The 22,349-nt window shown below is 45.0% G+C and overlaps 2 protein-coding genes and 1 pseudogene across 2 annotated transcripts; all 3 read right to left on the bottom strand.

Moving 5' to 3' along the window:
* Window positions 1–6,431: 6,431 nt before the first annotated feature.
* On the bottom strand, window positions 6,432–9,899 carry LOC141353323 (uncharacterized). The gene has a single exon (XM_073859828.1). It carries the CDS (start codon window positions 9,897–9,899, stop codon window positions 6,534–6,536), a length of 3,366 nt encoding a protein of 1,121 aa, XP_073715929.1. The 3' UTR covers window positions 6,432–6,533.
* Window positions 9,900–10,164: 265 nt separating this feature from the next.
* On the bottom strand, window positions 10,165–13,702 carry LOC141353324 (uncharacterized). The gene has a single exon (XM_073859829.1). It carries the CDS (start codon window positions 13,467–13,469, stop codon window positions 10,173–10,175), a length of 3,297 nt encoding a protein of 1,098 aa, XP_073715930.1. The 5' UTR covers window positions 13,470–13,702; the 3' UTR covers window positions 10,165–10,172.
* A 3-nt stretch (window positions 13,703–13,705) lies between these two features.
* LOC141352817 (uncharacterized) lies at window positions 13,706–20,139 on the bottom strand (annotated as a pseudogene).
* Between the last annotated feature and the right edge of the window lie 2,210 nt (window positions 20,140–22,349).

Genomic DNA, 22,349 nt, shown 5'->3' with positions numbered 1-22,349 from the left:
TTTCCTGGAAATGTGGTTTACAATGGGCTGGTCTGCTTTTTCAAAGTTTTATTAGGACTACAAGACTTAAAAAAATAGATTCCCAAGCTTTGTAAATAAGGTTAAAGGAATATTAAGCTGAAAAATGAAAATAATAAAAAAACTCATAATTTACTCACCTTGATGCTATTTGTTACACTGTGTTAAAAACAGCACATTAGTGTTGATTGTGGGACAACACACTAAGGGCTCTATCTTACACCGGCGCAATGCAGCGCAATGCGCAACGCAAGTGTATTTCGCTAGTTTCCACCCTGCGCAATTATAATTTTCACGTTTAGCGCCACGTTGTTTAAATAGCAAATGCATTTGCGCCCCCTTTTGCGCCCATGGGCGTTCAGGTCTGAAAACGAGGTGTGTTCAGGTGCATTGTTGGCGCGTTGCTATTTTGAAGCAACTAAAATAGACTACGCCATTGACCAACAAAAACCTGGTCTAAAGCCTAAAGTCAATGGCTCAATATGTGTTTTGTTATTTAAAGAGCGCATTAGTAATATGCGCCTATAAACGGGTGGACAACGCGGGTTTGCTTATCACATAGTACATGAATGCGCAAAAACGTTTTTAAATATGAAAGATTAAAGGATTGAATGTAAAAGATTATTATTGAGTCTCTTGGACATAAAGAAGGACTAATTATGAGACGTTAGAAGGCGCAAAGAGCTGCTTCACCTGTAGCCTGGTAAGTAAATAAATGCTTTGCTTTAAACAAATGCATCTGTTTTTAAATGTTTTTTTTTTAAATGCTACCTCACGGATTTATTTGTATACGATGACTCTGTACCTGTGGATATGGTGAGATGAGAAAATTTTTTAAGTAATGCTTAAAAAAAACTCTTTGCTTAAAAAACGCTGTCCAAGTGCTGAAATGTGCGGAGAGCCGCTTGTAAATTCTTTATCTCCTGTTGTTACAAATAAAGTATTTTTAGAGTACAAACCTTATCTTACATACTTGTAAATAATTTTTTGATGATATTGGATAGCCATACATTTAAGGCAATTACAAGCTTACTTTTTTACTTCCATGACTAAAAGAAAACGATTTTTAAAGGTTTTAATAAAAATAACAATTTCAATACAAGTGAAAAACAACACAATTATTTAACATTAATCTTAAACTGGGGATCTTCTTCCTCCGCTTAGTTTTTCAGTTTACAAAGTCCGTCATCTAAATAGGGATTAGACATAGCGCCAGCACAACAGGCTTTTAAAGGGGATGAGAGCTCATTGGTTTATTGCACATTAAGCCCAAAATATTCTCATTACAATAGGACCAACCCTTTTCGACCATGCGCTCGGCGCACAAATCATTTTCCCCGTCGTTAAATTAGCAAAAGTGGATTCGGACACGCCCATTTAGACGTTACGCTGTGCGCTTTAGACAATGCGCTTAGATCGTTAAAATAGGGCCCTAAATGTTACTTTTAACACAACTTGTGTTATATTTTAACACAAAATCAACACAAAATGACACATAATGTGTTAAAATTACACCAAATGTGTTAAAAGCTTAACGCACAAAGATGTGTAAATCCTTTCTAAAGGGGGTCGCACATCGGACATGCAGCTCAGTGTTGCGTAGCGTCAAGTCGCATCTAGGACAACTCGGAGGTATTGTAAACCGGAAGTGCACATTAAATAGCACGAGCTTCGTCAGATAGCATCTACTTCAAAATGCAAAATATACATTAGCAACCAATGTTAATGGTTAATGATTTGCTACAAATATTATGTTATTTAATGTTAAACTATGTGAGTGGCGCTCTGTGGCGCGACAGGGATTTGAGCAACTCCCGGTGTGCGACCCCCCTTAACAGTGTATCTGATGACATGAGGATACTTTAAAGTATATATTATTATGTAAATTCAATATATTGGTTGGACTTTGTATAGTATTTTTTTTCTTTGAACACTGTTAAGAATAACTTTGCTCTGTTATGTTTTCTTTTATGTATGCTTGGGAAAACAAATAAATTTTTCAAAAATGTTAAAACAAAAGAATAATTGTTTACAGTTTATTTTTCAAAAACTGTAAAGTTTTATTCTTTCTAATGTAAACATTTGAAAAGACTACAGTAGAGCTTATCTTCGTACCTGAGGCAAAGTCATAACTCAAAACCCTGAAGCAGTATTACGTGATCCTTAGGTCAACTCTTCTTCAGGTAATGGTTAGTTGTATCAGAAGTTAGTACAATGCTGAACTACAGCCAACTAGCCTGAGCTACTTGGGAGGTCTACTGCATACAAAGGGAAAGAGAGAAAGTCACATTTCAGTTATTCTATTAATACAATCTAAATTTATTTTATTTATTAAGAGCACTATTTAAAATAAAGGTGCTTCACAATGCCATAAAATAATCTTTTCTGTCTAGATGGTTCTTTAAAGCACCTTTAACATCTGAAGAACCTTCATCTGTTTCACAATATGTTTTTTTAAGGTGAAAAGGATTCTAAAATGTATAAAATAAATGGTGAATAACCTTTTTTTATTTTCTTTATTTTTTTATTTTTTATATATAATGTTTAACAAAAAGTGTTTCACTGGGCAGTGAAAAGTAATTGATGTGTTTGGTTGACGCCTTTCACATGCCCCAGTTATTTTCATAATGGTAAAATGGTAAAATCATGGCCAGAATTCTAGCAAGGGCTTCAGTCTGCTACAGCCTGTATAAATGTTGCCGTATCTGCTAGACATTTAGATACTTTTTCAGCTACTATAAAAAGAAGTTTTAATCTGTGTTTTTTCAAGATTTTAGTATTCAGCCACATCACAGCTTGCAAAATGTTTGCAAAGATAGGATCAGCTGTACATCTAATAAGATTCTAATGAAGACAAGCATATGCATGTCGCTCGGCCCTTGAGGAGAGGTAAGTCTGGGGGGGGGGGGCTCTTGAGGATCTGTGCTATGACTCATGCTCTCCTTCCTTGTTTAAACTAAGACCCTGCATGCCATAGGTCCCAAAGATACCGACTTGTAAACATAACCTGTGATGACAGTGCTATTTGAGCTGAGGAACAATTAATTAAATAATGCTGTGTTCTCGCTGGCTATAAGGGGTCAACTAGGGACTCAGAGGAAGCCAGTAAGAACAGCAAACAAGATACTTGAGCTAGCTGAGAGGAAATAGACTGACGGAAGTATTGCTTCAGGTTTATGTCAGGTTCACACATCATTTTACAGTCTGGTCATTTCCCACACTATTGGAAGAAGTTTTAAACCAACTATTATTAAAACATGTAGTTAGAGAAAACAAAGTTTGTGATGCAAATAAAGAAAAGGATAACCATGTCAACTTATTTTACATAATGATATTATGGGATTTAGAAAGATTTTATAGGTCGATGGTTGAGATTTATTAAAACACAAAACAAACACAGTCATAAGAAGGAGTATTGAAACATTAAAGAAAAAAACAAATGACCTAGTTTCTATTTTTGCAAACTGCTGGCACTTTCAGGTAATTTATAGCCAGTGAAAATTACAACCCATTCTCACCAAAAAGCATACAAATGACACGCAGTGTGATTATCGTGCAATAGATACGCCAAATTCCGATTTTGCGTGCATATGATACGCCAGCAGAGCCGGATTAATGCAAAGGCAAACTAGGCACGTGCCTAGGGCCCGATTGGCGGGATGGGCCCCAGACAAAGGGGGAAAAAATTTACAAATGTCCCATCTACAATTTCGTCGCTGTCGAGCGGAATCCTCGTATCTCAAAAACCATTATTTTTCAGGAAATTAGACATCGTATCATTAAAGTTGTTATTATGCCTTATTACACGGCTCTCTGGAATGCTTGATTCTGATTGGTCAGTTGAGACATTTGCAGGTACAGACAAGTATGAAGCAGAGGATCTTAATAAGGTATTACGATCATTTTATGCATCTGTGCAAAGTTTCGCGGAAGGATAAAAATGTTAATTTAAAACAAATATGCCAATAAAATGTTTCAAATTCATATGCATGTCCAGTTTTTTTTCTTATGTGGCAAGTAGCCGTGTAATAAGCGGGATAATGTAGAGGCAGCCGGTAGTTATCGGGTAAATAAGCCCCTTCAGTGTGATACAAGACCATCCGCTTCGCGTCGGGTCCTGATCACACTGTCGGGGCTTATTTCCGATAACTACCGGCTGCCTCTACATTATCTCTTACTTATATTGCTATCATATACTGTTGTGTACCAACATTAACACAACATTTTCCCAAAGTCATATTTTATCGGAGATACAAGCTTTATGACTTGGGAGCAGGGAGATACGAGCTTATGCTCTCATTGATAAGAATGGTACGGACACAGACGTCGTCGCTGCAAGAGAACCCTAAACCCAAGAGAAAATGGTTTAAAAAAGAGAAAACAAATGAGAAAACAATAAATAAAGAATGGGAAGGACTGGCGTATCATATGCATGCAAAATCGGAATTTGGCGTATCTATTGGACGATAATCTTGGTGAGAACGGGTTGGAAAATTTATGCTTTCTCTACCTCTACATTTAAATATTCTTGTTAGAGTGCTGTACAGTAGACAGTATTACACAGTGCAAAGTGAGAGGTCAAACAATTACAAGCCATGAGATATGAACTCTCTATTATCCCATTCACACAGACCTTTGGTCCCAGAAAATACCCGTAAAATTGCCAGACAAGTGTCTGTGTGCTCCTTTATAGTCTTATAAACAAAAATGCACAGGGGTGGTTTCTGGAGAGAGAAATAATAAATAATATGCAAACTTTAGACACTGCATAGAAGATAGAGCAGGACTTTTAATAGGTCACGTGTCTTTCCAGGACCTTGCAGATGCCGGCAAATCATGGCGTGTGAATGAACAAAATATCTAACGATCCCAGAAAAATCCAGGATGCATTTTCCGTGTATTTTCCGGAATGTCTGTGTGAAAAGGGCTTATGACAAAGTCGGTGCACTGTCAGATAAAGTGGTCAAAATATGTACCCCAGCTGTCACTGGGGCTGTAACATTTTAACATTTACTGCTTTGGATCTAAAGACTTGATATTAGAACCTCAGCTGTAAATATTTATAACAAAGAAGTAACTCAAAGGTATATAATGGTGCTTTTCCATTGGATAGTACAGCGCAGTACCTCTATAACTTTTGGGGGGTTTCCACTGTGAAAAACAAGTTATGTCGTCAACTTTGTTGTGTACAAGTTCCCAAACTCCCTTTTAGCAGTGAAAAACATCTGCCGAGAATCAAGAACACCATTCCATCTTCTCCCTTGCTCAATGTTAAATTTCCTAGTGCTGTTCTGCTGCTCCTGTACTGTATCAACCCAGATGTATATAAACTAACTGTTGTATAATCTCACTGAAATTATAACTTTATCTACACTCAAACCTATGATTCTGTCTTATCAAATAAAATACATTTCATTTGTCGCTCTGCTACTGTTGTTCAAGTCATTTACTTTGTTTATCTGAAGATACACATCTAAAGTTAATTTAGCTTTAAACCATTGCTACTGTGAAATCTGTGGTCCACAGCTGTTTCACAAGAGGTAAAAGTAAAGAAATGCATGTTTAAACAGATCAATTACGGATTACTCATATCTATTTTGATATTTAAGTAGAGTGTCAGTAATGTATTATTCATCAGCAATTAATATCCAGGAAGCATAATGCTCTTCATCCAAATATTAATACTATATAATATTAAATATGAATAAAACATTATTAAATAATAATGTTCTTATATTAACCTGTTTTTCAGCAATATAATAATAGTCTCTGGTATCCCCAGAATCTATCTGTAAAGTTTCAGCTTAAAATACACTGAAGATCTTTGATTATACGCTGGTAAACATGGCCATTTGTGGCTGCAATGAAAAATGTGCTGTTTTTGTGTGTGTTTCTTTACATGCAAAAAAAGCTTCTGTTCCCCTCCTTGTATGCAAAGTAGGGGGTAGAGCGCTCACACATGTGCTTTGAACTACATCAAAACATGTGTTTTTGGCAGAGGGTTGAACTGCACGCACATAAGGCGGAGTCTGTGAGCCGTTATGGTTGGGGCATAATCAATGTGACATCACATTGATAGGAGATCCCCAAAAGCCTGTTTTGTGTGACTGTCTCGACTTAAAGGAGATTACACAAATAAGAATAGATGGATTTGTATAAGAACAGGATGTTTCTGCACACACGACTCATTTTCTGCTAGTAACACATTTAAAAGTGCATTTTCTAGGTTGGGGGGGGCTTTAAGACAGACCATATCATTTATAACATAAGAAGAACCTCAAGTGAGAAACATCATAAAAGGTTTATTTAAGAAAACATGACTGTTCACGCAAACAACAACAAAGATTACGCAATACGTTTCACATCACTTTGTGCATGGCCTTATATTTATATAGTTTTGCAATACACCTCTGGTGCAACTCAGACACATCATCAGTGATGTATCCTGGGTTCATTGGGTGTTTCGGGTCTCACAACATCATACACCCTCGCCCAGGCGACCCAGCCAGAGTTGATCAGACCCTGGCTTTTGTCTGAGTAGCTTGTATGATCCACGCATCACCCCGCTTGATCCACAGCCATCTTGACGCCTTTTCAGCGACGTCCGTGATGTTCTTAATGGCTTTCCTACTGTGCAGTCCCTTCACTCCAAGCATCTTGAGGGCCCTGATGAGTGACTGGCCGACAAATCCTCTACACCCAACCTCGATGGGATTGCATCTTGTCCTCCACCCCCTGCTTCGGCATTCGGCTGCCAGTTCCTCATATTTTGCCCTCTTCCTCTCAAACGCCTCCTCCATCCGGTCTTCCCAGGGGACCGTCAACTCCAGCAGGACCACTTGCCGTGTTTTTTCCGACACCAGGACTATGTCTGGCCTGAGCGTGGTCACTGCAATGTTCTCTGGGAATTTGAGCTGTCTCCCTAGGTCGACATTCAGCTGCCAGTCCTGTGCTGTTGCGAGCAGCCCCCCTGTTTGTTTCATGCGCTGATGTGGCTTCTCCCCGGCTTTAACAAAGGTGATGTTCTGCCTTATTGGTCGCTGGTGTCTGCTGTCTATGATCCCAGTGCTGATAACCTCTGCTATGGCCTTCAGCACTTGGTCGTGGCGCCAACGGTACCGCCCATCCCCCAGTGCTTTGGGACAGCAGCTCAAGATGTGCTCCAATGATCCTCCTCTCTTGCAGAGTGAGCACAAAGGTGTATCTGACAAGCCCCAGCGAAATAGATTGGATGGGCTAGGGAGGACATCATAGACAGACTCAACCAAAAATTTGATTCGGTGTGGCTCCGACTTCCACAATTCTGCCCATGATATCCTTCGCTCCGCCGCCTGCTCCCATCGGGTCCATGCCCCCTGCTGCCGCATCCCTACTGCTCTGCTGCCGCGGGATTCCTCCTCCCCTGCTCGGACCTCATCTTGAATCAGCTGCCGCTTTTCTTTTCCCTGGGCCTTGTTAAAGCGAGGTGTTGGGTTGCTCCCGAGTCCTGCCCGTCCAGATGCCACCACTCCTACCAGCTCGCCATGTCGCAGCCGTGACTCAGCCTGCTCTACTGCCTCATGGGCCTTCCACTTCCTGCCAGTTCTAACCTCTATGCCTGCTGAAGAGATTTTGATGTCACTGGAGTCTCTGTAAAGTAGCACCTCTCTTGCTCTGGTTACCATGAACTCTTCCTTCAAACTACTGAAAGGCAGTTTTAGCTTGTTCTTCCTACCGTACAAGGCAATGTCACTGAGACTCCTTGGTAGCCCTAGCCACTTCCGCAGGAAACCGCTGACTTTCCTCTCAAAGCCTTCAACGGTGGTGATTGGAACATCATAGACCAGCAATGGCCAGAGCAGTCGGGGCAGGATGCCATGCTGGTAAATCCAGGCTTTATATTTACCTGGCAGACCTGACTTGTCCACAGCCATCAGCCAGCTTCCCAACTGGTTAGTGGTCGTCTGAATTGCTGCGGTGTCCTTCAGGGAACAGTCATAGATCTTGCCTAGGCTCTTGACTGGCTTTTCTCGAACAGATGGTATCTGGATCCCTCCTAGTGTGAAACGGAACTGGTCTGTAACCTTACCTTTCCTCACTACCAGGGACCTGGACTTGGCTGGCTTAAAGTCCATCCGAGCCCATTTGATGAGGTGCTCGAGCCCTTGGAGGATCCATCTGCACCCCGGGACTGATGTTGTGGTCACCGTCAGATCATCCATGAATGCTCTGATGGGGGGCTGCCGTATGCCTGACTTGGTAATTGGGCCTCTGCACTCCACCTCTGCTGACTTCACCAGCATATTCATTGCCAAGGCAAACAATATCACAGAAATTGTACATCCAGTGATAATGCCCTTCTCCAGCCGATGAAATGCAGATTTTTCCGCTCCTGAGGTGACTCTCAAACTGAAGGAGTTGTAATAGTCCAGTATGAGGTTCTTGATTTTGTCTGGAACGTAATGTCGGTCGAGTGAGGTTTCTACCAGTCTATGCGGGATTGACCCGTAGGCATTGGCAAGATCAAGCCAGAGGATTGCAAGATCCCCTTTGCCTTCACGTGCTTCACGTAACAGCTGGGTGACAACTCCTGTATGCTCAATGCATCCTGGAATCTTTGGGACTCCCCCCTTCTGCACAGAGGTATCAATATATGCATTCCTCAGGAGGAAGTCTGTCAGGCGTCGGGCAAGAATGCTGAAGAAGATCTTGTACTCAACACTAAGGAGCGAGATGACTCTGAACTGCTCGATGGTGCTCGAGCTCTCCTCCTTCGGGATCCAGACACCCTCTGCATGTCGCCACTGCTGCGCCACCTTCCCTCTCCTCCAGATGACCTTAATCAGTTTCCATAACCTCTTCAAGAGTCTGGGACACCTCTTATAGACGACGTACGGCACTCCACTCGGGCCTGGTGCCGAGCCGGTTCTAGCAGCCTTGACGATTTCTACAACTTCCTTCAAAGTTGGTTCCCTGGTGTTAAATGTCGAGGTGGGTTCTGGCGGAGTTATCAGCTTCTTACATGGCCCGAGATCTTTGTCTCTTGCGCTGTCACTGTAGGTGGCACTGAGGTGCTTATTAACCTCTTCTTCAGTGCACTCGAGCTGGCCACTTCTTTTCTGCCCGAGGATCTTCTTTGTAAAACCAAACGGGTTAGAGATAAAGGCGACGCGTTTCCTGGCTCTCTCCTTACCCCGCCTCCTATGCCACTCCGCTCGCCGGAGGGTGGTTAGCCTTTTCCTTAGGGTGTGGCGGAGTTCTGCCAAACCAGCCTTTTCCTCATCCCTTGCCGCCTTAAACTGCCGCCTAAGCAGTCTGAGCTCACTCCTTAGCTGGCTGATCTTCACTTCCCGTCGGTTTGGCTCTGCCACACTTCTGGCCAGTTGATGTTTCTTAACGCCAAACCTTTCAGCTCCGATGCTAATGATCATTGTTGACATAGCTCTCAACTTCTGGTCTGCATTCCCCCTCGCAGTAGCTTCAAGGACTTGGTTCAGGTCCTCATCAAACTTGAGCCACTCTCCCTCCTTGTTTGCAGCAGGCCACTTGACCCGGCGGTGTTCGGAATGTCTGATTTGGGTTGAGGCTTGTGGGGCGTGGAGGTTCTGGGCACTGTGGGGTGACTCCGGGCCGGGCTCCTCCTGCGTCTCACCAGGTGCTAGACCTGTGCGTTGCACCACTTGCTTCTCCCTCAAGCATTTCATTTTGGCCTGGTGGATCTTCAGGCCATGCCGGTTCTTGCAGACTTTGCCACATATGCAGGCTGCACTCATTGTCGTTTCTCCATAAGCATTGGTCATTACCTGTATATCCGTCCTGTTGGGGTGCTCATTCTCCCCCCCTCTCGGGCACCCCTGGGTGTATAATTCATTAGGGGTTTTCGTAGCTTTTAATGGGTGCATCCTCACGGAAGCTGCAGTCTGGGTTGCTGACCCTCGCTGCCCCGGTTTTTACTGTCTTCCCAGTTGCCAGCTGTCTCTCCAGCAGTCTCCATACTTTTCATGGTTGTCATCCGGACTGTTCCCGGAGGTCACTGGCTTCACCAGTTGAAATAGTTTTGCAATACACCTCTGGTGCAACTCAGACACATCATCAGTGATGTATCCTGGGTTCATTGGGTGTTTCGGGTCTCACAACATCATACACCCTCGCCCAGGCGACCCAGCCAGGGTTGATCAGACCCTGGCTTGTGTCTGAGTAGCTTGTATGATCCACGCATCACCCCGCTTGATCCACAGCCATCTTGACGCCTTTTCAGCGACGTCCGTGATGTTCTTAATGGCTTTCCTACTGTGCAGTCCCTTCACTCCAAGCATCTTGAGGGCCCTGATGAGTGACTGGCCGACAAATCCTCTACACCCAACCTCGATGGGATTGCATCTTGTCCTCCACCCCCTGCTTCGGCATTCGGCTGCCAGTTCCTCATATTTTGCCCTCTTCCTCTCAAACGCCTCCTCCATCCGGTCTTCCCAGGGGACCGTCAACTCCAGCAGGACCACTTGCCGTGTTTTTTCCGACACCAGGACTATGTCTGGCCTGAGCGTGGTCACTGCAATGTTCTCTGGGAATTTGAGCTGTCTCCCTAGGTCGACATTCAGCTGCCAGTCCTGTGCTGTTGCGAGCAGCCCCCCTGTTTGTTCCATGCGCTGATGTGGCTTCTCCCCGGCTTTAACAAAGGTGATGTTCTGCCTTATTGGTCGCTGGTGTCTGCTGTCTATGATCCCAGTGCTGATAACCTCTGCTATGGCCTTCAGCACTTGGTCGTGGCGCCAACGGTACCGCCCATCCCCCAGTGCTTTGGGACAGCAGCTCAAGATGTGCTCCAATGATCCTCCTCTCTTGCAGAGTGAGCACAAAGGTGTATCTGACAAGCCCCAGCGAAATAGATTGGATGGGCTAGGGAGGACATCATAGACAGACTCAACCAAAAATTTGATTCGGTGTGGCTCCGACTTCCACAATTCTGCCCATGATATCCTTCGCTCCGCCGCCTGCTCCCATCGGGTCCATGCCCCCTGCTGCCGCATCCCTACTGCTCTGCTGCCGCGGGATTCCTCCTCCCCTGCTCGGACCTCATCTTGAATCAGCTGCCGCTTTTCTTTTCCCTGGGCCTTGTTAAAGCGAGGTGTTGGGTTGCTCCCGAGTCCTGCCCGTCCAGATGCCACCACTCCTACCAGCTCGCCATGTCGCAGCCGTGACTCAGCCTGCTCTACTGCCTCATGGGCCTTCCACTTCCTGCCAGTTCTAACCTCTATGCCTGCTGAAGAGACTTTGATGTCACTGGAGTCTCTGTAAAGTAGCACCTCTCTTGCTCTGGTTACCATGAACTCTTCCTTCAAACTACTGAAAGGCAGTTTTAGCTTGTTCTTCCTACCGTACAAGGCAATGTCACTGAGACTCCTTGGTAGCCCTAGCCACTTCCGCAGGAAACTGCTGACTTTCCTCTCAAAGCCTTCAACGGTGGTGATTGGAACATCATAGACCAGCAATGGCCAGAGCAGTCGGGGCAGGATGCCATGCTGGTAAATCCAGGCTTTATATTTACCTGGCAGACCTGACTTGTCCACAGCCATCAGCCAGCTTCCCAACTGGTTAGTGGTCGTCTGAATTGCTGCGGTGTCCTTCAGGGAACAGTCATAGATCTTGCCTAGGCTCTTGACTGGCTTTTCTCGAACAGATGTTATCTGGATCCCTCCTAGTGTGAAACGGAACTGGTCTGTAACCTTACCTTTCCTCACTACCAGGGACCTGGACTTGGCTGGCTTAAAGTCCATCCGAGCCCATTTGATGAGGTGCTCGAGCCCTTGGAGGATCCATCTGCACCCCGGGACTGATGTTGTGGTCACCGTCAGATCATCCATGAATGCTCTGATGGGGGGCTGCCGTATGCCTGACTTGGTAATTGGGCCTCTGCAGTCCACCTCTGCTGACTTCACCAGCATATTCATTGCCAAGGCAAACAATATCACAGAAATTGTACATCCAGTGATAATGCCCTTCTCCAGCCGATGAAATGCAGATTTTTCCGCTCCTGAGGTGACTCTCAAACTGAAGGAGTTGTAATAGTCCAGTATGAGGTTCTTGATTTTGTCTGGAACGTAATGTCGGTCGAGTGAGGTTTCTACCAGTCTATGCGGGATTGACCCGTAGACATTGGCAAGATCAAGCTCAATGCATCCTGGAATCTTTGGGACTCCCCCCTTCTGCACAGAGGTATCAATATATGCATTCCTCAGGAGGAAGTCTGTCAGGCGTCGGGCAAGAATGCTGAAGAAGATCTTGCACTCAACACTAAGGAGCGAGATGACTCTGAACTGCTCGATGGTGCTCGAGCTCTCCTCCTTCGGGATCCAGACACCCTCTGCATGTCGCCACTGCTGCGCCACCTTCCCTCTCCTCCAGATGACCTTAATCAGTTTCCATAACCTCTTCAAGAGTCTGGGACACCTCTTATAGACGACGTACGGCACTCCACTCGGGCCTGGTGCCGAGCCGGTTCTAGCAGCCTTGACGATTTCTACAACTTCCTTCAAAGTTGGTTCCCTGGTGTTAAATGTCGAGGTGGGTTCTGGCGGAGTTATCAGCTTCTTACATGGCCCGAGATCTTTGTCTCTTGCGCTGTCACTGTAGGTGGCACTGAGGTGCTTATTAACCTCTTCTTCAGTGCACTCGAGCTGGCCACTTCTTTTCTGCCCGAGGATCTTCTTTGTAAAACCAAACGGGTTAGAGATAAAGGCGACGCGTTTCCTGGCTCTCTCCTTACCCCGCCTCCTATGCCACTCCGCTCGCCGGAGGGTGGTTAGCCTTTTCCTTAGGGTGTGGCGGAGTTCTGCCAAACCAGCCTTTTCCTCATCCTTTGCCGCCTTAAATTGCCGCCTAAGCAGTCTGAGCTCACTCCTTAGCTGGCTGATCTTGACTTCCCGTCGGTTTGGCTCTGCCACACTTCTGGCCAGTTGATGTTTCTTAACGCCAAACCTTTCAGCTCCGATGCTAATGATCATTGTTGACATAGCTCTCAACTTCTGGTCTGCATTCCCCCTCACAGTAGCTTCAAGGACTTGGTTCAGGTCCTCATCAAACTTGAGCCACTCTCCCTCCTTGTTTGCAGCAGGCCACTTGACCCGGCGGTGTTCGGAATGTCTGATTTGGGTTGAGGCTTGTGGGGCGTGGAGGTTCTGGGCACTGTGGGGTGACTCCGGGCCGGGCTCCTCCTGCGTCTCACCAGGTGCTAGACCTGTGCGTTGCACCACTTGCTTCTCCCTCAAGCATTTCATTTTGGCCTGGTGGATCTTCAGGCCATGCCGGTTCTTGCAGACTTTGCCACATATGCAGGCTGCACTCATTGTCGTTTCTCCATAAGCATTGGTCATTACCTGTATATCCGTCCTGTTGGGGTGCTCATTCTCCCCCCCTCTCGGGCACCCCTGGGTGTATAATTCATTAGGGGTTTTCGTAGCTTTTAATGGGTGCATCCTCACGGAAGCTGCAGTCTGGGTTGCTGACCCTCGCTGCCCCGGTTTTTACTGTCTTCCCAGTTGCCAGCTGTCTCTCCAGCAGTCTCCATACTTTTCATGGTTGTCATCCGGACTGTTCCCGGAGGTCACTGGCTTCACCAGTTGAAATAGTTTTGCAATACACCTCTGGTGCAACTCAGACACATCATCAGTGATGTATCCTGGGTTCATTGGGTGTTTCGGGTCTCACAACATCATACACCCTCGCCCAGGCGACCCAGCCAAGGTTGATCAGACCCTGGCTTGTGTCTGAGTAGCTTGTATGATCCACGCATCACCCCGCTTGATCCACAGCCATCTTGACGCCTTTTCAGCGACGTCCGTGATGTTCTTAATGGCTTTCCTACTGTGCAGTCCCTTCACTCCAAGCATCTTGAGGGCCCTGATGAGTGACTGGCCGACAAATCCTCTACACCCAACCTCGATGGGATTGCATCTTGTCCTCCACCCCCTGCTTCGGCATTCGGCTGCCAGTTCCTCATATTTTGCCCTCTTCCTCTCAAACGCCTCCTCCATCCGGTCTTCCCAGGGGACCGTCAACTCCAGCAGGACCACTTGCCGTGTTTTTTCCGACACCAGGACTATGTCTGGCCTGAGCGTGGTCACTGCAATGTTCTCTGGGAATTTGAGCTGTCTCCCTAGGTCGACATTCAGCTGCCAGTCCTGTGCTGTTGCGAGCAGCCCCCCTGTTTGTTTCATGCGCTGATGTGGCTTCTCCCCGGCTTTAACAAAGGTGATGTTCTGCCTTATTGGTCGCTGGTGTCTGCTGTCTATGATCCCAGTGCTGATAACCTCTGCTATGGCCTTCAGCACTTGGTCGTGGCGCCAACGGTACCGCCCATCCCCCAGTGCTTTGGGACAGCAGCTCAAGATGTGCTCCAATGATCCTCCTCTCTTGCAGAGTGAGCACAAAGGTGTATCTGACAAGCCCCAGCGAAATAGATTGGATGGGCTAGGGAGGACATCATAGACAGACTCAACCAAAAATTTGATTCGGTGTGGCTCCGACTTCCACAATTCTGCCCATGATATAATTCGCTCCGCCGCCTGCTCCCATCGGGTCCATGCCCCCTGCTGCCGCATCCCTACTGCTCTGCTGCCGCGGGATTCCTCCTCCCCTGCTCGGACCTCATCTTGAATCAGCTGCCGCTTTTCTTTTCCCTGGGCCTTGTTAAAGCGAGGTGTTGGGTTGCTCCCGAGTCCTGCCCGTCCAGATGCCACCACTCCTACCAGCTCGCCATGTCACAGCCGTGACTCAGCCTGCTCTACTGCCTCATGGGCCTTCCACTTCCTGCCAGTTCTAACCTCTATGCCTGCTGAAGAGACTTTGATGTCACTGGAGTCTCTGTAAAGTAGCACCTCTCTTGCTCTGGTTACCATGAACTCTTCCTTCAAACTACTGAAAGGCAGTTTTAGCTTGTTCTTCCTACCGTACAAGGCAATGTCACTGAGACTCCTTGGTAGCCCTAGCCACTTCCGCAGGAAACTGCTGACTTTCCTCTCAAAGCCTTCAACGGTGGTGATTGGAACATCATAGACCAGCAATGGCCAGAGCAGTCGGGGCAGGATGCCATGCTGGTAAATCCAGGCTTTATATTTACCTGGCAGACCTGACTTGTCCACAGCCATCAGCCAGCTTCCCAACTGGTTAGTGGTCGTCTGAATTGCTGCGGTGTCCTTCAGGGAACAGTCATAGATCTTGCCTAGGCTCTTGACCTGCTTTTCTCGAACAGATGTTATCTGGATCCCTCCTAGTGTGAAACGGAACTGGTCTGTAACCTTACCTTTCCTCACTACCAGGGACCTGGACTTGGCTGGCTTAAAGTCCATCCGAGCCCATTTGATGAGGTGCTCGAGCCCTTGGAGGATCCATCTGCACCCCGGGACTGATGTTGTGGTCACCGTCAGATCATCCATGAATGCTCTGATGGGGGGCTGCCGTATGCCTGACTTGGTAATTGGGCCTCTGCACTCCACCTCTGCTGACTTCACCAGCATATTCATTGCCAAGGCAAACAATATCACAGAAATTGTACATCCAGTGATAATGCCCTTCTCCAGCCGATGAAATGCAGATTTTTCCGCTCCTGAGGTGACTCTCAAACTGAAGGAGTTGTAATAGTCCAGTATGAGGTTCTTGATTTTGTCTGGAACGTAATGTCGGTCGAGTGAGGTTTCTACCAGTCTATGCGGGATTGACCCGTAGGCATTGGCAAGATCAAGCCAGAGGATTGCAAGATCCCCTTTGCCTTCACGTGCTTCACGTAACAGCTGGGTGACAACTCCTGTATGCTCAATGCATCCTGGAATCTTTGGGACTCCCCCCTTCTGCACAGAGGTATCAATATATGCATTCCACAGGAGAAAGTCTGTCAGGCGTCGGGCAAGAATGCTGAAGAAGATCTTGCACTCAACACTAAGGAGCGAGATGACTCTGAACTGCTCGATGGTGCTCGAGCTCTCCTCCTTCGGGATCCAGACACCCTCTGCATGTCGCCACTGCTGCGCCACCTTCCCTCTCCTCCAGATGACCTTAATCAGTTTCCATAACCTCTTCAAGAGTCTGGGACACCTCTTATAGACGACGTACGGCACTCCACTCGGGCCTGGTGCCGAGCCGGTTCTAGCAGCCTTGACGATTTCTACAACTTCCTTCAAAGTTGGTTCCCTGGTGTTAAATGTCGAGGTGGGTTCTGGTGGAGTTATCAGCTTCTTACATGGCCCGAGATCTTTGTCTCTTGCGCTGTCACTGTAGGTGGCACTGAGGTGCTTATTAACACTCTCAAACACATACAAAGAAAAGTGCAACTTAAAAAAAATAAAAGCAGTGATTGCCACAGCATGATGCCAAAAACAGTAAATACACACTGTACAATTGACAATATATGCATTCAAAAATTCTCAGATAAAAGGTACAAAAGTTGTCAGATATGTGCCTTTGAGGTACCACTTTTGTGTTCGTTATAAAAAGCTACATCCCCTGATAACTTTTGAATCTTCTTGTATATAGGCTATACTAACAATGCATCCACATTTTATGCTCCATAGCCATAAATTGTACATACATACATACTGCTGTGTACATATATACATTATATTCTCTACTGCAACGTACTTGTCATGAAACACAGAATCATGCAGTAAGGGGTCTGAGTTTATTAAGACAGATGTGTTTTAAACAGAAGAAGCAAATGTTTATAACAAGTAGATTGCATGATGTAATTGCACCACACTAGAGATGCGCGGTTGGCGGTTACAGCCGCGGACTCCGCGGATAAACCGCGGATCGGGCGGATGACATGACGAAAAATAATATTTTAATTAAATTCGGGCGGGTGGCGGATCGACTGCTTGTTATTAGCTTTGTTCTTCAAAGCATACGACCTTAAAGGTGAGCATTATGTCTATCAAGGTGGCAGGCTCAAAAGTTCGCGAAGAGAACTGAAATGAGACGGTCTAGCCTTCAGAGGACCCATAATTTGGGTCACCTTTTGCACGCGCCCCCAGTAGCGCCCATCGCGCCTGTCAGCAATAAACAGCGGAGACATTTCTGACTTATTAAAATAAATATGTAATCAGAAAAATATGAATTTATTTTAGAAAACATGACACATTGATGTAGATTAAACTATTCAACAACAGTATATCAAATAATCAACCTTAGAAATATACGCAACATAAACCGAATAATATTAACACAAAACATAACTTATAATACTAAAACAGTGACAAGAAAAAGTTTTCTAAATACACTTTTATTTAATAAAGGTTTTAATTGTTTGGGATAGCCTCGGCATGTTAAGGATCCATTCGTTCTATCATTAACAGCGCAGAGAAATGAGGACGCATTTTGACACAGCTCTTATCAACGCCGGCGAAGGAGGTACGTGGCAAACTCAAAAAAATGAGAATTAAAAACAAAGGAAATAAAAGGTCAGAAAAGGGTTGCCTGGAATAAGTTTTACAAAGTGGTAAATCAGGAGGATGACACTAGTGCAGACTATGTAATTTGTGCGTTTAATTTAGGCTATTTATTTATTTTTGTCTCATGTCATGTGCGCCGATCGGAGACTGGTCTTTATGATTTAAAAAGAAAGCATTCAAGTGAACAGTACTAAACGAACTTGAAGCAAAAATAAATTTCAGCAAATGCAAACTTCAATCAAACATAGTAAGAGGTGAAGTATAGCTTTAGCCTACAGAAATTCTTATTGCATTAATTTTTAAATGTGTGCGAGGTCCGTGCACGTCCTTCGCTAGCTAAACGAGCATTAAATATTAATGACGTTGAGTTTATTGTTTTTATTAATTTATATTCACAAAACTTATCAACAAAACATCGATTAAAATTAAGAGACAAATTATCTGAAACGAAATTCATTTTAAAGTAGAAAACAAAACTTAAATTAAACTCGAAAATAATGTCTGACCCATTACAATTCTCCCTTCATATTGGCCTTTACAACGCCCTATATGGCTTTTAAAATTACAGTCTATCTTTCGTAATAAGCTAACTAAAATTAAACAAAACATAAACACATTACAACAATATTCAAACCCAACAATACTCAAACATAAATATAAAATAGACATTATGATACATGTTAAAACAATCCGATATAGCATTTATAATAGCTGGTTGGTAGATGTTTACTATTTTTGTCAAAACCTCCGTTGCAAACCTCCATTTACCTGAATAAAATAATTTTTACTTTGAAAATGATGCGCTGTCACGTTAACACCAGCTGTTTGTTTACATAAGACTCCATCTACATTTACACTCAGCGCAACGTCTGATTTCTTAAACTAAAACAGGGTCTGCAGCGTTGACGAACGAATCCGTTTATGAGGGTCGAAAACGGTGATGTAGATGAAAGGCGTAAACGTAGCAAAAGTAACGCATTTTAAAGGATAAACGCATTAATGTAAACATAGCCTGAGTTTACTGCTTATATCCTAGGGCTTTCTAGTCTCGCGGCTGTCATCAGCAGCGGCTGTCATCAGCAGCGCCTTGCATCGCCCAGTCAGCGGATGGCGGGCGGGTGCGGTTTTGAAAACTGGTCAGAAACGTTGGTGCGGATGGATGGCGGACGGATGATGAGTTTTGTGATGCGGTTGCGGATGAAATAAAAGCCCATCCGCGCATCTCTACACCACACACACCACAGCAGTCACTGAGAAAATAAACAATGATCCTTATTTTTGTAAGGAGCTGTTAAGTTGAAAACACTAACAAATGTAACGCCCAGGTGCACACATACTTGCCATCAAACACACAATTTCTTTACAAAATGCAAAGACAATGGCTGCTTGATTAAACATTCATTATCTTAATGTCACGAAGTGACTTTTTGAAGGGGCGGAACCGAAAGTGGTGGAAAATTTGTTCTGCCCGGACGCTATTCCCCGAACACCAGTCACTTCCGGGAACTCCGGGAGACTTAAATTTGGGCATTATCGGCAACAGGTGTGCCACTGAGCGTGCCGATCATCGATTGGCGAATCAACAGGAAGGAGGCGTATAAAGAGGGCATTAGAAACACAGGAAGAAGAAGTTGATTTCCAGCAGATACTGCGGGTGGAACGGAGCAATTGGGGCGTTTGGAGAGGAAAAGGAGACGGATGTATTGTGGACTTGGAGACTCGCAAAGCGAACGGAAGGATTGGGCAGACAGGAATATACAGGTTTGAGAACGGGAAACTTTGTTGTATAAAGAGCTTCGTTGATCTGTGTTACCTTTGTGGAAAGATCGCTTACCCTGAAGAGCTGCTAGAGGATCTGGTGTCAAGCGGATATCGCACTTCCGGCTGTGTTTGTGTGAGTAGCTGAAGGAAAGGAGAGGAAAATAACATCAACGGAGTTGTGAGTACACTGAATTACCATCACATCTATGTGTCTTACTTTGAATATGGAATACCAACATTTTCTTTGAGTTGTGTAAGCTGCGGGGATTTGTGGGCGAGCCGAATACCAGTTGGATTGGGAGGACGTTATCTTGCTGCGGCTGCGACGTTTACTCTGGGCCACTCGCTGTGTCAGTGAGTTCAATTCTTCCCTGGATGAACGCTCGGCCCAAACGTAGAGTGCCGACCTTAATTCACTAGAGTGTGTGAAGTGCAGTGGGTGAGTCTGTTTTTGACGTGTGTACACCTGAAGATTGCAGTGCTGTGCCGTGTCCCTGTTGTCTGCATTCACTCTTTAGGCCAAGAAGGAAATTCTGTTAAGGAGAACGTATACCCTGTGCTAGCAGTGGCCACCTTTTCTATGTACGCCCGCTTATAATTCCTGACCCTCTTTTCCCCCACCCGGAGGTTGTGAGGCAACGTCAACAAGTAAGGAACAGTGTGAATAGTGTGGGAAAGGACGCTAACGTTGGGAAGTATTACCTGCTGTATGAAGTAACAACTGTGTGACCTCTGTGTATGTTTTCCTACTGTGGAGTCCTTCTAGAAGTTCGCCCCTGTCTAGATCTCTTGTCCCGTAGGTTGGAAGAAAGGAGAGGGAAGCGTTCGACTCCGGTACTTGTCTACACACGGGCCTGGTATAAACAACTGACCTGAACCCACCCAGTGCAGTGGTGGCGGCCGTGGCCGTGGTAGGTCCAACAAGCAGCAGTGTCCGATCCATACCCCCCCATTTACCCTTGTTCGAAGTCAAGAGGTGGTGTATCTTTTCTCCCTGCATTCACTGAAGCTATATATATTGTGAAGTAATGCTGTGAGTCTGTCTCCTACTAGCTTTGCAGATTTGAGCCAAAGGTTTTGAGTCGTTGTGGGAGTATTGCTTACGATTAAAGGTGACCGCGTTGAACGTGGTCCGGGAAGTCCGCCCCGGTGAAGAAGTCACAAGTGCTGGGTGAAACACATCCAGTTTCCCAAGCTCCAACAAGGCCAAGGCCTGTCGTCCATCTCTTTGAGGGTCTGTGAGTTGAATGCTTTCTGTGTTCTTGTGTATTCACTGTAGAGCCAGACTAAGAGTCACTTACCTCTGAACACGTACCTGTATGCCCCAAAGCTAAGAGCCACTTACCTGTGAATACGCCCCTGTATGTCCAGAGAGAAGACCCAGTTATCGATTCTGCACACGTACCTGTATGCCTAGACCTAGAGTTACTTACCTCTGAACACGTACCTGTATGCCCACAGCTACAAACCACTTACCTGAGAGTACGCCTCTGTATGCCTGAGCTAAAAGCCACTTACCTGAAAGTATGCCTAATGCTAAGAACCACTTACCTGTGAATACATTCTTGTATGTCTAGAGTGAAGATCCAGTTGTCCTTCCTGAACACGTGCCTGTGAAGGTCCAGTCATACCTGCGCATCCACTCCTGCACATTCAAGCTACTTACCTGGGACACCTACTTGGCTGCATATCTACAGCAACGAAATACTTACCTTTCTGTGCGTACATTGAGAGCTGAATATTAACCCTCTTTGCGTCCTAAAAGAAGTCCGACTCCATCTGCCCCCGAAGCAGACGCCGCGGCACAAGGTACTCACTCCAGTCAACGTGTTACTTACCGTGTCTCACTCTTTGCCTCAGGAAAAAGGAAAGGCGCCACGGGACGTCCACCTGTAAGACAGAAATCAGTATCAGTTGGGAACAGTGGATAAAGTCACGTGTGAGAAAGGCGCATCTTCTGGGAAGACTCAACCGAGCGCTCTCCGTGACGAAGTTCGAATATCCCCGGCTCATACTCTCTGGTCTGAGAGTTTGTTTTTAGATCCCCTTTCCCCTCCCCGACTTACCTTTTTAACTAATTTAAAGTTTGTTTTAATTATACTTACCTTCTCTCGTGTGTCTGGTCATTGGGGTGTTCTTGGGACCTCCTCGAGGTAGAAACTAGCGAGGGGCGAGACTCACAACATCTGTGGTCCGCTCCGACCTGTGACATTAACATCTCGTGATATTTAAAGAAGTCATTGCTTTTCTATGTTCTGGTGGGGTAACTCATGAATGGGCTACACTACATGACTTTTGCGAGAAAAAACAGCTTTCATTTTGGTATACAGATTGAGATTGTTTACTGTGCAGTCCCCATGAGGGAACTGGTTAAATGGTTCTTCTCAGGCCTCTGGCCATTCTGCTTTGTTTAATGTGTCCAGTTTGAACAGCCACCATTTAAGAATTGTTTGATTTCTTAGCTTTTTTCTGTGGGAGTGATTTTCTGTGCTGGACTGGTTTGTGGTTACTAACTAATTGTTTGAGGTCTGTGCACTGATATCGTCATGTCAAACATATACATATGGAAACCATCAACTAAAAACCACAAGATAAAGTAACAAGTAAGAATAAGAATTTCTCTTGTATGCTTTACCACACCTCTAAAAAAATAAACTTTTGCATTGTCAAATTATTTTGCTTTTGGTGAGGTTCAAGTTCAGCATGGATGTGGATCATTATAGACATTTTTATGTGAAAAATATTAGCAATACTTGCCCATGCAAATACTGGTTTTACACAAGTGATGTGGAATGAGTAAATGGTTAGGGGTTTGTGTTAATATAACATTATGCAACAGTCATGATAATGGTTTACCAAACATTAGTAATTAATCAAAAGAAGGATAATGTGAAAATTAATCTGTCCTCTGAACTCCTGACTAAGTCATTTAAAAGTTTCTGATGGAGATGTGATGTAACAATTTCCACATATAATACTTTAATAAAAATGTAGAAAAATTTGTCAAAATGGTACAGATGTACTGTATATACATTTGGTAACAATATGTACCGTTAATGTACTAATATGAACTCTTTAGGTGTACTTTTTGAAAACCTAACAGCTGGAGAGTATGTTTTTTATATACTAGAAGAATGACAAAACAAACATGCA

This window comes from Misgurnus anguillicaudatus, chromosome 21 (assembly GCF_027580225.2).
Source record: "Misgurnus anguillicaudatus chromosome 21, ASM2758022v2, whole genome shotgun sequence".
NCBI lineage: Eukaryota > Metazoa > Chordata > Actinopteri > Cypriniformes > Cobitidae > Misgurnus > Misgurnus anguillicaudatus.
This window is presented reverse-complemented; position numbering and strand designations above follow the sequence as displayed.

Bases quoted from the DNA above. Each gene is read 5' to 3' on its own strand.
- LOC141353323 (XM_073859828.1), bottom strand. From the start codon at position 9,899: ATGCACCCATTAAAAGCTACGAAAACCCCTAATGAATTATACACCCAG.
- LOC141353324 (XM_073859829.1), bottom strand. From the start codon at position 13,469: ATGCACCCATTAAAAGCTACGAAAACCCCTAATGAATTATACACCCAG.